This window comes from Opisthocomus hoazin, chromosome 25 (genome assembly GCF_030867145.1).
Source record: "Opisthocomus hoazin isolate bOpiHoa1 chromosome 25, bOpiHoa1.hap1, whole genome shotgun sequence".
In the NCBI taxonomy this organism is placed as follows: Eukaryota; Metazoa; Chordata; class Aves; order Opisthocomiformes; family Opisthocomidae; genus Opisthocomus; species Opisthocomus hoazin.
The window spans coordinates 4655252-4670083 of NC_134438.1; the positions used below are offsets into that span (position 1 = coordinate 4655252).

The window sequence follows — 14832 nt, forward strand, 5'->3', positions numbered from 1 at the left end:
AACCTGCAGTAAGATGTATGGATGCCTCATTGCCTCTTAATTAATTGCTTTGCCATCCTGCAGCCCTCCAGATTCTCTGGAAAAGGCAGTCGAAGTGAAACTTAGAAGTAGCAGAATGGCTTAAAATAGTTCTGTGCAGCACTTTGAGCTCTGACCTCACAAGGCAGGGGTCTGGGGAACCTGCTCTGACATCTTTCTTCTCCAAGGAGAGACGCGGTTCCTGCTGAGGGCAGAAACGTGAGCTCAGTGGAATTCATTCCTCCCTTTTTCTGAGGTCCTGCTTTTGAGCTTTATCCAGGAGCTCCCATCTGTTCTGATCCGTGCTTGTCACAGGCTATGGGGCAGTAAGTCTAAGACGTATGAATGCCTTGTTTTCTTGAAGATAATCTCGAAGATGAAGAGATCTTGGGTCTTGAAGAATGTGCAGTCATGAAAAGGATCTTTCCTCTGCTTTGATTTTAATCTGCGTGAGCTGACACAGCCTTGTTGCCACGTGCGAGTGTTTGTTCCGTCTCCTTAGAAATCAAAGCAAGATATTGAAGACGAGGGACACGCGACGTGTCAGAAGGATGGGGCTGGTGGGAATGTCAAGTTGTGCCGCCTGCAGCCGCTGCTGGAAGTGCCCATCCGAGAGGCCGAGGCGCAGCCCTTCGAGGTGCTCATGCAGTTCCTATATACGGATAAAATAAAATACCCTCGCAAAGGTAGGACAGGAAGATAAAAAAATACTAGCACCCAGGGAGCAAACATTTGTTTTGATACAGAGCAGGATCAGCTGTTTGCAGATGATCAGTCCTGCTCTAAGCATTGAATTACTCGCCTGAGATAAAAAAATCCCAGATTTCTATCAAAGCATAGTAACAGTGCTTTGTTTTTTCCTAATTTTTTTCAAACATCACAGAAAAGCAGGTTCTTGATCATTCCAAAAGGTATTAAAAAACCCCCAACAAACAAGCAAAAATTTCATGGTATTCTGAACATTACAGCAGCCTGCCTGGAAGGACCGTCTATCCTGGGTTGGCTTATTTCTTTTTTCCTGGTAATGTTTTGATCCGATGCAAACTGAGCCCACACAGAAAGGCAGAGCAAGCCGGTATTTGTCATCTCTTCAAAATGCCAGTCCAAAGGAATGCCTCAGGGAAGGAGAAATCCATTTGATGCATTCGTTGAAGATCCCCGAGTTAAAAACGCTGGCAGGCTGGGAGGTGATAGCAGAGACCTCCCGGCTCCCACACGGCGCGTCCAGCTCCGGGCCGTCAGCAGCTGGGCTGCGGGAGCCAGGCTGGGGAGCTCCGGCTGCAGCTGCGCAGCGCAGGCAGGTAAAGCGACGTACGCCTGTCCTAACGCCGAAAGCTTGGCTTCGGTTTCAGCCCAGGATCTTTCCTTTCTGTAAAAGGTAATTATCAGGAAAATGATGGTTTGTATGCAGTTGTCCCAAGGCTTTCCCTGCGAGGTGGCCTGTCTGAGGGCAAGCCTAATTAATGGGGGTGAGGGAACCTTCCCACTGGTGTCTGCTGACATTGCCAGATGCCGTCTCAGCTGGTTCGCTGGCCCTCATGGTGTGCTTCCTTCAGGACAGGATCAGACCAAGGAAACAGTTACCATACTGAGCTCTTTTCCTTGGTTACAGCTCCCCAGGCAGCGTGCTACCCTACCCCCGGCCCATCAAACCTTCCCCCTGGTGCTTACCTTGCTGCTGGGATCCTCCAGTGGCCCTGGCCTGACCATCTGTATTCCTAGCTGCTCCTCGCGGTTCGGAGCGCGGCGCCATGGGGACCCATCCCAAGGCTAAGCGAACGGAACCGGGCATGCCTATCAAATGGGATTTTCCAGCTAGACGCAGGGAAGGCACGTGGCGTGCAAGAAGGCTTTTCTCTATCAAAAAGTAGTTAGAGCAGATGGCCAGAGATCTCCTGTGAGGAAAGCCGAGGCTGTGGAGGATTATTCCAGGAGCTGGTGTCCCAGTAGCCCCATTGCAAGTGGCCTGTGAAGTCCCCACTGCCCCTGTCTCACTGCAGCCCTCTCTTCTAGACCGGCCTCAGACACACGAGCACAGAGTGCCTTCATAAGGGTCTGTCGTGGTCAGGGAGCTGCTGGCTAAGGCTGCGTCAGACCCCAGCAGAGCTGTTAGCAGCCGAGCGCTCTGCAAAATCGGGCTGCCAGCTGCAGAGTTTGTCAGTGCTTTTGGAGACTCCACTTTCTTTTGAGGGTTTTAAAAAATTGTCATTCAGATTGTCGTAAAATCTTTGTCCAAAAAATCTTTTGGGGTCCTCAATTTTGAAACTCCTTTTCTAGCAGCAGTTCAGATTTTGTCTAACCAGCAATGGAATTTATTTCTCCATAAAAATACTCCAGTTGCTCGCCGCCCATTCTGCCATGCCGAATGCTCAGGTTGATGTAAAGAGAAATACTTTGAGAAAGGTTCCTCTTTTTGTTCTGTGAGTGCTCCAGCATTTTTGTCTCCTGTGATTTCAGGCCATGTGCAGGATGTGTTACTTATTATGGATGTGTACAAACTGGCCTTAAACTTCAAGCTCTCTCGACTGGAACAGCTCTGCCTTCAGTATATCGAGGCATCCGTAGACCTGCAGAATGTGCTCATTGTGTGTGAAAATGCTAACAAGCTGCAGCTGGATCAGCTAAAGGTAATCACATTTTGCATACAAAGTGACTGATAGGAAATTTTAAAAAATAAAATGTATATAATTAATGTTTTGCAAAAGCTATCAGCTTTGGCAGATTCAGTTCTTTTCTGTAATTATAGTTGAGTTTATGTTAGTGTGCATTGTCCTGCAGTTGCTCCTGAATGTTATGTAGGTTTTTTTTCACTAAGTGTTTGATATTTTTACATATCTGCCCTGTAGGATGTAAAGGGCGGAGTGACTTTGGCTCTGCATCAATTCACTCTCACGGCAGCAAGCTGGAACCAGTGCATTTTCTGGTCCCACTCTTTTATACAGAGGCTGCAAACAGGTTCTTTCACCTGTTCTGACAGAAAACTGAAATTCTGTTCTCTTGACTTTGACATGAGAAACACTCTACTGAAAACAAAATGTGTCTGCGATTCTCTGCGTAGTGGATCAGGGGCTTTTAGGCATTTGCATGGTGGAGTCGATACCCGCAAGGCTTCAGATCGTGATGCACTGTGATGGTCTGGTTCCCACCAGCCGTGGCCAGAGCCAGTTCTACATAAAGCTGTGGAGAAGCAGCTCCTCCACCCAAGTCCAACATCATGCCATGGCTATTTGAGCCACCTGTGGACGTCAGATGGCCACATAACTGACGGCTGCAAGCAGGGTGAGGCTAGAGAAACCAGTTTGCACCAGCATGTCCTCAGGCACTCCTTATGCACTGGATATGGGCAAGGGAAAGGCATCCAGGAGGACAGCAGCAGAGTCAGCAGCACGTATGTAAATGCTGGCACAGCTTGTGGGGCGTAGGACCGTGCTGCTATTAGCTGCCCAGAAGCTCCAGCAAGCATCTCAGCGTTGGTGGATCTAGTGCCAATAATTTGGGCTCGGCCGGCTCCCTCCGCCTGCCGTCGCTGCCAGCAGAGCAACCGGGGCCCTTCCACACAGCGCCGTTTGGTCAGGATCCCCCGGCGCTGGCATCCGCTCTCCTCAAGTGCGCGTTCGTCCTCGTGGGCAGGGGCCATCTGCAGAAGGCCGCTCTTTCTGGCAGCCTAGCATTGCTTAACACATTTTACAGAAGGGTCCTTGGCAGACCCCTTTGGGTCCCAGGTGAAATGACTTGGCAGAAAACGGACAGTAGTAATTATTCTTTGGGTCGATTTTGTGCTTGCCTTACGGTGAGCTGGTATAGATTATGTTTTTTGCTTATTAAAGTCTCGTGAGGGAGAGCCGTGATTCACCCTGGCATGTGCAGTGCCATTTTGTGTCCCTTGAACTGCTCAGCAGTCGGGTCGGGTTCATTGGGCGCCTTTCCACCACGCTGGTTTTCCTAGCAAGTCCGTCGTACAGGAACCTGCGAGAGCTCTTCCAGACCGTTTGTATCCTCGACAGAAAAGGTTAAGGCAAAATCCACACAAGGAAATCCTGCAAACTGTGTGTACCCTTAATGGCTAGTGTTAAGATCTCTTCACCCTTCTAATTAACTTTTGGTATCTAATTGTATAAAGAGTTATTATGCAATAGCAACCAATCTTAGTTAGCATCATGAGGTTTTCAGCATCTCCTGAGATTCCTATTTTAGAAAGCTTCAGCGTGGCTGGATGGGAGACAATTAATCTTTTCCTTGTTACTATTTCTGAGTCAGGTTTTTCTAGATGCTTAGAATGGTCCTGAAGTTCCTGTTCCAGTAAGAGCCTGAATGGTCGCGTAGGAAGGAGGTCGCTGTTTGATGGTTCCAGCTGCAGGATCCATGGGGAGGGTCGGAAGGAAGGGATGGCTGTTCACACCTGTACCGTGCTAACGTTTATGTGATGCCCTAGGATGACTTAATACAGTAAACCATATTTCTTTTATTAATATTGTGGTTTTTTTAAGGAACATTGCCTGAACTTTGTGGTGAAGGAATCACATTTTAACCAGGTAATAATGATGAAGGAGTTTGAGCATCTTTCTTCAGCCCTCATAGTGGAGATTGTACGGAGAAAACAGCAACCTCCGGTTCGAACACATTCCGATCAGCCGCTTGACATCGGTAACTTTTATGCTTTATAAAGTAATTAGTTGTGCAGGTTTTTTATTGCTAATGGTTTGTTTAGTCTGGGAAACAGCCTAGGAAGTGGGGGGCTGCAGACCACTGATTCTCCAGCTGGTAGAACTGCGCTTAGGCTGTGTCCCAGGCTAGGACAGGGCATGCCCGTGCTTCTTCCAGTGAGGTTCAGTCAGAACGGTGTCCCCATCAAGATACAGGAGGGGTCACGGTAAATCCAGCTGTGCTCTGCTTGCAGTAAAATACCCTGCTGCGGTTCAGAGGGAGGAGCAGCAGAAGGAACAACAGGGTGCAAAGGGTGATTCAAAGAAACACAGTGGACGCTCAGTTGAAGTGGACTAGCAGGTAACAGCGGAGTGGAGAGCTGGCCTGCTCGTACGTTTTAACCAAAGAGGAGCAGGAGCAAGGAAGAAGATCCTGTGAGTAAGCCACTGCTGACAAGGTGGACTTTAGTGTGTGTGTGAGAGAGAGAGAAAGAGAGCAAGAGACAGAGAGAGAAGCATGGAAAAATTAACCAAGAAACAGAAAAGTTAATGGAAGAAAGGGACAGAAGATAGGGAGGAGAAGACTTTGAGAAGATAAATAACCTAATGGTCATGCCTTTCATTTTCATTCTGTGATTGTGCTGGAGGGAGAAGATTTGATTTACAATTCTATTATGGAATTCATCAAGGCCTGATTTAGGACTCCTCTTATTCAAGATTTTATCATCCTGGCACACGAAAAGAGGAATATAATAATGAAATTTGCTGAGGCCACAAAGTTCAGAGGCATTGCCAGTGTTGATTTGGAATACTGCACAAAAATAATTGGGGCCTGGAGAGAGAGATGGGGAAGCTGGTCCTGGAAGGTCAAGTAGCAAGCCTTTGGCCGCGCTTGTCCCAGGGAGCAGGGAGGTGCGCCATCCCGGGAGACAGCACAGCCAGCTTCCATAGCCAGCGCTGCAGCGGTGGGAGAGACCCAAACAGCAAAACAGTGAGAGATGAGCTTTGAGAATGTGAGTGAATTTGGACCAGGCTTGAATGTACTCTGTTCCTCAGTTACTGTGTGTTTTCAAAGGTTGTTTAAAGTGATGGATAAAAGAAGCCTTTATTGAGGATTTGGGAAAGCCTTTGCATGAAGGGACAAAACTTTATATTCCTGGTGGTTGGAAATAAGGAAAAGAAAAGGGTGAGGGAAAATCAGATTTCTTTTTCTATAGAGAACAGCTTTCAGCGTGGCCACTGCCAGCGTTTGCTGCCAGCGGTTGGAAAGCAGAGCTGCCGAGTTTATTTCTGGGCTGGGCAGTAAGTGATGGATCACGATGGGGAAGGATGGAGCTCATTTTCCTCCAAGTTTATGAGGAAGGGCCTGCCTCAAACTCACCCCAAGGGTCCCGCAGGAAGGACGGGCTGGACCTGTGCCTTGGCCATGTATGAGTTTTATGGCACCTGGCCACCTGGAGCTATCATGTCTCTAACTATTTCATTACATTACCTTTCAGGAACATCTTTAATTCAGGACATGAAGGCTTACCTAGAAGGAGCTGGGACTGAATTCTGTGATATCACCCTTCTCCTAGACGGCCACCCCCGGCCAGCCCATAAAGCAATCCTAGCAGCCCGCTCCAGGTGAGTCGCAGTTTCTGAACTAGAACAAATACTGCACGTGTGAAAGGCAGTGCTGTGCACCCTGTGGGTCAGCGGACTGTTTGCAGAAGACAGGGAGGGACTTTGTAGCTGCATGAACTGTAAGATGCAGCTTTGCTCAGTAATAAGCCTTTAAGCAACAGTGATTAAATATGTTTTTTCAATTTGATACCCAGCAGGGAAAGAGAGGAGGAAATTAAAACCGTGGAGATTCTCTAGAGGATGTGTAAGAAGCTGCACTGCGAGACAAAGAATCTGTAGGGATTCTGTAGGAGTCGGGAAGGGGAGAGGGATGTAAAACATACGGCGGTTTCGGTGGAGTGGAAAGCACCAGATGTCCACTGAGGTCAGAGAGAGTCTTCTGACAGTGAACATCCATTTTGAATCGTGTGAAACTTGAATCTCTTTCTCACTTGCTGGTGTTTAAGGCTGGGTATGAATCAGCATAACAAAAATTGGTGCTCAACAGAGACCAGATTGTTCCCGTACTTTGTTGCAGAGGCCGGCAGTTCACGCTGCTGAAGATGGGCACTGCTCGCCCTCCCCAGGACGTGGGTGAAGTGGGTTTGTCCTTCGCGTGTGTGTTCTGTGTCCCTGCACCTTTATGTTCTGCCAGACATGAAGTGCTCACATAAAATCTCTATTTCAAGTACCGTCACAGTTTTTTTCCAGTCCCAGTAATAATATTCAGTATTAGTTACCGTGGTATTTTACCAGAAGCATTTCACAGCTCTTAAAACAGCCCTGCATGATTGGCAGCCTGTAGATACCAAGGAAATTCATAATGCTTTAAGCTCTCTACTGGGTCTTATGCAAATTAGACGAAAATCAAAGCACCATGTGTCCTAATTTTCAAGAAACAGAGACAAATTTCAGGTAGTGCTGATGGAAATGAGGGGGATTATATTTGGAGTTCTCTCACAGGCAGACGTGTGTGAAACAATAGTTTAGCAGTGGTTTTGCCCAGGCTGTCACCTGGATTTGCTGGTTCGGAAGCTGCAGTGCTGAATAGCAGCTGTTGGACAACGCTGGGTTAAACCCTCTGGCTGCAGAATGGCTACATCAGTTTTGTTTCCTTTTCCAGTTACTTTGAAGCCATGTTCCGTTCCTTCATGCCAGAAGATGGGCAAGTGAATATTTCTATAGGAGAAATGGTTCCCAGCAAGCAAGCATTTGAATCTATGCTTAGATACATTTATTATGGAGAAGTAAACATGCCTCCTGAAGACTCCCTGTATCCTTAAATCTACAGTAACTGAAGTATCTGTCTGAAGCGCGCGTGCAGCAGCTCACCTTCCTTCTGTGACTGGGGGGTTGAACTAGGTGATCTCCAGAGGTCCCTTCCAACCCCTGCCATTCTGTGACTCTGTGTGATTGCCAGGCACAGCCCGGGAGGGTGGTTTGTCGGGGTCGCATTCACAGGCGCTGCGTTTTGACTCCTGTATTGATTTGCGTTTACAGTCAGTGCTCTTACTTTTGCTTTACAGTTTTTTTTCGTTAATGAGATTAATAGCTACCTCTTTGCTGCACCTTACTATTACGGCTTCTCCAACAACAGACTGCAGGCCTACTGCAAGCAGAATCTGGAAATGAACGTCACAGTGGAGAATGTACTCCAGGTAATTATCCCCAGGCAGCTTTAATTAGTTGCTTGGCTTTGATACAGGCAAGGCACAGGGTCTAGTGGAGTGGGTGCCCCCAGTGCCAGGCTCGCTGCGTCGCTTCCGCGCTGACGTCCGCTGCGACCGCCCAGACCCCACGTGGTTACTCACAGGCAGGAGCGTAGCCCTCGGCAGCGTTGTTCCCTGGCCTGCTGTCGGTGTCAGCAGTGCTCCCGTGCTGAAGCGCGTAGCAGGTATCGCTCAGCTGGCCACCGGGGTGTTCCTCTCGAGCTCCTCATGCCCCACTGCAGACCAGGCTGTGTAAAGGTCTTTTTAAGATGTACCATGTGCTCAGCGCTCAGCTCCCAGCCCTTTCTCGGTAGATGTTTGTACCAGGGCAAACGGCGACGTGCAGGTGACAGTAGTCTTGTTTTATCGGTAATGCTGACGGGATCTGGCAGTGAAGTTTAGGCCAGCGAGAAACAGTCTGTGATCAGAAAGCCTGCTATGCCGTCCACCAGGCAGGCAGACAGACCCCTCTGCGACACGAGCAGAATCTGCTCCAGCGATAACGGCGTTTGGTTCTTGCCGACCTCGCTGGGGCACCTCAGGGAACCTGGCTGTGAAACAGATCTGAAGTTTCCTGCTGAGGATCTCCTCAGGACTCCATACATTGTAAATCCAAGGTTTATTTTTGAATAGTTCAGCACAGATTCAGGTTTGTAGTGAAAAAGGGAGACGTTTCCCTGGCTCAGAGGAGTTACCTGCTCTGGGTCAGGACAGTGCTTGTGCACTGCACATCTGAGCTGTGCAGAAGGAAGATCACGTTGTTGCTTCTGCTCTAGATTTTGGAGGCAGCCGACAAGACCCAGGCCCTGGACATGAAGAGGCACTGCCTGCACATCATTGTTCACCAGTTCACCAAGGTTGGTTGCATCTTTTCTGGGGCTTTGGAGAGCTGCTGTCCCCTGTCGCTGCGTTGGCTAAAGACACATTGATACAGGGATGCATTTCGTTCTTTCTCACGTGAGACAGCTGCGAGCTGGCTGCGTGTTACTGACACTTGGTGACCAGTCTGCTAGGCATACATTTCACACAAAATATAGGTGAGAGACTAGAACAGCCTAGTCTGGAAATGTCAAGACCTTCCGAAACAGAAGTTAGCCTGAAATGCTTCCATTCCCACTTGCTCCAGCTGTTAATTTTGTGCCATGCCATCGCCGGGTTCCCGCGTGTACAGCAAGGTACGTTCGTCGTGCATTGAGGGCACGGATCTCGCTCTCGCTAGCGGTTACGAGTGTGCTGTTCATATTCCTCTTGAAGTGTGCTCTGTCACGGATGTTGCATTGTCCTGTGTTCAGAAGGCAAATTACCATGTCCTGGCTGGGCTTTCTTTAGTTTCCATGTTTTGGTATGTGGGATGGTGCATTAAGTGATAGGAAGGGTCACGAGCCTGACGTGCTGATACTCCTGTCCTCACTCGAGAGAGTGAGGGTCTTGTCGTTTAGTTGTTCCTGTCAGATATGATCCCTCCATGAGAGTTTCCCAACATGTCACCAGTTCAGCGCACAACTTATTAGCATTGTTAAAATTGGTAGATAAATCATAGGGATTGGGATTTCTGGATGCTACACACTTATTGGTAATAATTCCCTAGGTAGCATTCAAGTAGCTCGCTCTCTTTAGTATATTTAAACCCACAACCCACCCGCCGCTGCCCGTGGGGAGGCAGAGCACTGCGAAGTCCAGTTTGTATCTAGAGATGAGACAGAGGGGGGTGTTCAGGCTCGTTGGTAAATGCCTGAGTTGCCCGAGCACAACACATTTCACATTCAGAAATAACCGAAAATGCGTTAAAAGCTTTGAGAGCGGAGCCAGTGTCCAAGAATCGCGCTCCCAACGGAGAGTCCCCAGCAGGAGGTGACAGCCCCTGCCTTCGTCGCACGGGATTTCTTCTGGCCTCGCGAATGCTGCGGAGCGGCCCGGCCTCAGCAGGGGACGGAGGACGGTCCCGCTGTGAGTCACGGCATGGCCTCGCGGCTGGGACGTCTCCTCGGGTGCGGGCTCAGCGCGTTACAGGCCCCGAGAGCTGAGATCTCACGGCCTCAGCTTCCCAGTGGAGGCCGTGGGAAGACAAACAGGTTGGCGCGATTCTCACTGGAACGCGCTGGGGGGAAACGAAGATTGCGACATCTCAGAAAGAGAGGTTTGAGCTGAAGGGCGTTACTCAATTGTACTCCGCTAACAGAATGTGTGGAAATGTTTTATATTTAAACTGCTGACTGTTAGAACAGTTTTCTTCAGAATGCGGCTGGAAGACTGTCAAGCAGATGTGCACGAAGAAATCTTCATTATGCAATGTTTTGCTTTGGCCTGAGAGGCTTCAGTGTGTGGTTTTTGGCCTGGCGCTGGGTGACTCCATGTGTGGCTGGGCAGGAACGCTTGCCGTTCCGCTCCGCGGCAAGCCGCAGGCTCCGAGGGCGATTTGTTCCAGCTGCGCAGGCCCGGTGGGTCAGCGAGGCTTGGGCCGGCCGGGTGAGCGGCCGTCGGGATCGCTGTTCTTCAGGCTGCCTCGCCGCCGTTCTCGATTCGGCCTGTTGAGGAGTGTTCCCTGCAGTGCTGGGTGTTCCCAGAGGTTTGCTGGTTCAGGCAATGTGTTTCAGGCTCCTGTGTGTCAGCATTGTGCAAAAGCCCTAATAAAGCTGCTGTTGTGAAGCGTCGGCACTGACACCCTGATCTGTTCCTCCGCAGCGCGGGCCTTGGCGCGGGGGCCGGATGCCCACCGGTGCGAAGGGGTCCCTCTCCCTCCCAGTCCTCGCGCACCCGTGTTGTGGGGGTGTCGCTTCGGGCACGTGCCCTGAGCTCTTCCTGAATGCCTACTTGGCCGTGTTCTGTCCTGGGTTTCAAAAGATGCTTGGGACATCTTTATTCTTTGTCGCAGTCGAGCTCCTTAGCGCGAGGTGATGATCTTTGTTAGATCCATTAATACGGGCTGGGGAAGCGGGCAGGCGTTCAGGCAGAGTCTGCCTTCAGGGCTGGGCTTGTGTGTTCAGAACTCCAGGAAGAGGGATTCCAGGCTCGTTGCTGTGAGGTTGTGGAGAAGAAAGGAATGTGCAGAGCTCCTTTTTATTAACAGTTGAGCTTTTGAACAGTCTAAAAGCATAAAATTTGTCATAGAGTCTCCTATATCTGACGTGGCGAAGGTTTTTGTTGGCTGCTGCTCCAGTGACCTGCTCTGACTGCGGGAGGCAGGCCAGCAAAACCAGCGTGGACACCGAGCACGCTTCGGAGTGCACAGGAGCGAAGAGAGCGGGTCCTGCGTCACGTTCTCAGCAGAAATACACAGACTCCAACAGTCAGGGCTGTGCTGGTGCCCAAATCTGCTTTTTAGGAGAGTGCTTAGTTGGCATCCGTTAGCAGCAGAGTTGTCAGTATACGCAGTAATGACAGTCCTTGCTCAGAGAGGCAGTGCTGGGCTCAGCGTTTCTGCTGCTCCCCGTTCCCATCCCCGCCGTGCAGCACCCTGGAATTGGGTTGGAAGCGCAGGCCGTCGTGGCTGGAGCCCCTGGGACCCATTCCCTGCAGCCCAGCTCCACGACTGCGATTTCACACCGTACGTGCCCGGCCTGCGCGCTTCACGTGGGGTGGCAGGGTAAAGCAGTGATGCATCAGCTGTCATTTGGGGAGGGTTTTAATTTCTTTCTGTTTTTTCTGTTCTGTTTTCCTTGAAGGTCTCCAAGTTGCCAAATCTCCGCTCCCTAAGTCAGCTACTCCTTCTTGACATCATAGAGTCGTTAGCTAACCACATATCAGACAAGCAGTGCGCAGAGCTGGGCTCAGACATATGACATGCCTTGGTAATCGAACTTCTCCTTTGTTCCTCAAAAAAACCTAGCACTTTACGGCTGACTCTCTTTCTTACCATTCCGTACTGAGCTGCTCAGAGTGGCTGCACAGTGCGGCGGGCGGCCCAGAGGAGCACGGACAGCTGCCCTGCTCTCCTGTGGATTTGCTTGGTTTGTACCTTTGTGGCGAAGGGTTTGGTCTGCGTTACGCCGATGTAAAGTTGAAACCATTACAGGAACGAATTTATTCCACGTGGTTTTGGGAGTAACTAACTGCAGAATCAAGCTCATTATTACTTGTATACTGTAGAATAAAGCAGTCATGAGTTAAGAGAGTCATTAATCCTTTGAGACACAATATTTAAAGAATACCATTTAAAGAACTTCAGCTGACACAGCCAGGGGCTGTAAGTGGAATTCAGAGATAACAGAACTGGAAACAGAGCGCGTGGTGTCCGCAGTGAGGCTGCCCGTTGGACCAGAGTGTAGTGGCTTCTCAGAGACGCTCCGTGGCGCGGATTAAAAGATAAGCCCTTTGGCAACGGCCTCGGCTGGGGGGCTGCGGGAAGTCCAGACCTGTGCTCTGCGGCAGGGCAGACTAGAAGATTACAGCGGTCCTTTCTGACCATCAAATCCATTAATCCTGTCTCACTAAGCCTTTCTAAAGCAATTTATTAATAAAGAGTTAACATCTTCTCCCGGCATTTCATGATTGACTTGGCTTTCATTTTGGAAAAAATTAAGCAAAAAGAGCTCTGAGCTTGATGAAGGTCACTTTGTTAAAAATAAGCATGCGACATCTTGGTACTAATTTTACGCTGCACTGTCTCTGTTCGTCGTTGCCTTTGCGGGAGGGTGAATGCAGGCAGAGCGCCCTTCCCAGCCGCTTCAGAAGCTGCCGCTCGTCCCTCCGGTTGCGGCTCCCCGGCTCCCCGCCGTGCTGGGTGCTTCCCACGCTGCGGAGGGGAGAGGGGCTTTGCTCCTGCTGAGTTACGCGGCTTGGCTGGGGAGCGTAGGAGAGCAGCTGGAGTTGGTGAGAGATCTGCCGGCAGAACTGCTGCGCAGCCGTGCCGAGAGCCCCAGGGCAGCCCGGAGGGACGCAGCAGCTGAGGATCGAAACCTTGCCCTGCCTTACACCGCGCCCGTTCGCAGAGGCGAAGCAGAAGGCAGCGCTGACCTGGTGCTGCTCTCGGCTCAGCTTTTTGCCAGGGCCAGAGCCGGCGTGAGCTGGAGCGGTGGAAGCTCCCTCCTGGGAAGCGCTGCTGCCCAGCCCCTGCATTTCCACCCTCATGGGCGCAGTTTTTAATTCAGGTCAGTGAAATGTTCCCAGGGCAGTACGAGTTGTGAGCTCCGGTTCGGCATCCTGCAGCGTGACAAGCACGCGCGTGCTTCGGTGCGCTGAGGGCGTTGCAGTCTCTGTGCCGGCAGGCAGAACGTGTCACTGCGTTTGATCCAAGGGAAGAGCGCTGGGGCCAGCTCCATCTGCCTCCCCACTGGTGGCTTGCTCAGGAGAGTCAGACCAGAGGTGGCCGATGCGTCTGAGAGCCCAGGGCTGATTTTCAGCCAGAGATGCCTCATAGGTGACAGAGTCTCTTGTCGGAGGTCGCGTTGATTGTACCAACAGTCTGCGTGTTCCCTGGGAAGCCGGATCTGCAGATGGAGAAGGGTTATACGCTGCAACTTGTAAGAATGCTACGAGTTATTCCCAGCAGTGCTGATTCCGCTAGAGGACACCCATTTCCTGAACACACGCAGCCTCGTTCCCTCAGTAAGGAAGAGCGCACGGATTTCAACCAGCCCCTTTGGCTCCATTTTCTCCAACTCTTTGGGGTTTGGAGCTTATTCCTGAGCCCACCAGCGAGGAAACGCGCAGCCTCTGCACCCTCTGAGCCGGGGCGCTGCGGGCGTCGCTGCTTTGGAGGTGGTTTTGGCTTAGTCCCAGCTCTAGCGACGGTAGTGCTCGGTCGGTTGCGTCACATCGGTGGGATTTACTGTCTGAGCAGCCCAGCGGTGCTGTTACGTTGCTGTCGTGATTTGCCCCTGGGCTGCTGCTGTTCAGGGTGCTGGGAGCGTGCACCCCTCCCGTCGCCCCGCGCAGCTGGGAGCGCAGTTATCGCGGCGTCCCCCACGGTTTGGCCCATGGGGCTGGGTGCAGGGAGGAGACGGCAGGGGCAGCGCCCGGGCTCTTGGGAGGAACGGGCCAACCTTCCCGTGGGATCCTGCGGATGCCCAGCCCAAACGGGACGGCCCCGCCAGCCCCACCGGGCACCCCTGGGTCTCTTAAGGGACCTCAGGACGAGGGGTCCGGCAGGCCTGGCAGCAGGGCCAGCACATGCGCGGGGTTGAGTTCTACTTTCTGAGGCAACGGGGGTTCATGTTACCCCACCTCAGAGCATCCCCTTGAGCCAGTGGCCTCGGGGGCCTTACGCCAGCAGCCTCCCAGGGTCACTGGTGTAAGTGTGGCCTTGGGGCAGTTTTGTACTGGAATTCTGGGGAGCATTTGAGAAGGAATAAGTAACAGCATGGCTGTCCAGCTTTGGCTTAGTCCTGGAATCGCCACCGTATGTAGGCCACACTGGCTCTTTAAAGCCCTCGAGTCATGCTGTACTGGCATCGTTGTCCACCTTCTGGGTTTTATCCCAGAAAACTTCAAAAAAACAGGTCCCAGTAAGCACGTGGCACCACCTCCGTGCCCAGCTGGGTGTTGTGGCATTTGCTGTCAGCGCGTGGCTGCTCACCAGCGCAGGGGACCGACTGCCTGGCTGAAGACGCTTGGCTGAAAGCCCATCGGGGGGCACAGACCCCCGCCCATCACGCTGCTGTGCAGAGATCTGCTGTAGTCGCTCCCCGCCTGTTGGGTCCCGGTTCACGAGAGGGTCTTGGCACCCAGCGGCTGCTCCCACCAGGCATTGGTTGCCCCGGGGCCGTGCAGCGAGGCCGGGCCCATCCCGCAACAGAGCAACCTGCGCACCCCGGACCAGGGGGTCCCATCCTGGGGCACCAGCGTGGGGCCTGGGCCACAGCAGCAGGGAGTCACACTAAGGCTGCCCCGGGGTCACTGGGAACAGGAAAAGCATGAAA

General features: G+C 51.6%; 1 protein-coding gene across 3 annotated transcripts in view; it reads left to right on the forward strand.

Moving 5' to 3' along the window:
• The window catches only part of LZTR1 (leucine zipper like post translational regulator 1), a 37501-nt gene extending 25052 nt beyond the window's left edge, over window positions 1–12449 (forward strand). For all 3 annotated transcript variants that reach the window (XM_075442848.1, XM_075442849.1, XM_075442850.1), the window contains 8 exons: window positions 521–704; window positions 2476–2645; window positions 4506–4662; window positions 6161–6287; window positions 7390–7539; window positions 7819–7924; window positions 8752–8832; window positions 11638–12449. In XM_075442848.1, coding sequence (XP_075298963.1) covers window positions 521–704; window positions 2476–2645; window positions 4506–4662; window positions 6161–6287; window positions 7390–7539; window positions 7819–7924; window positions 8752–8832; window positions 11638–11754 — 1092 coding nt within the window. In that variant the 3' untranslated portion in view covers window positions 11755–12449. The remainder of the gene's footprint in view (window positions 1–520; window positions 705–2475; window positions 2646–4505; window positions 4663–6160; window positions 6288–7389; window positions 7540–7818; window positions 7925–8751; window positions 8833–11637) is intronic.
• The last annotated feature ends 2383 nt before the right edge of the window (window positions 12450–14832 follow it).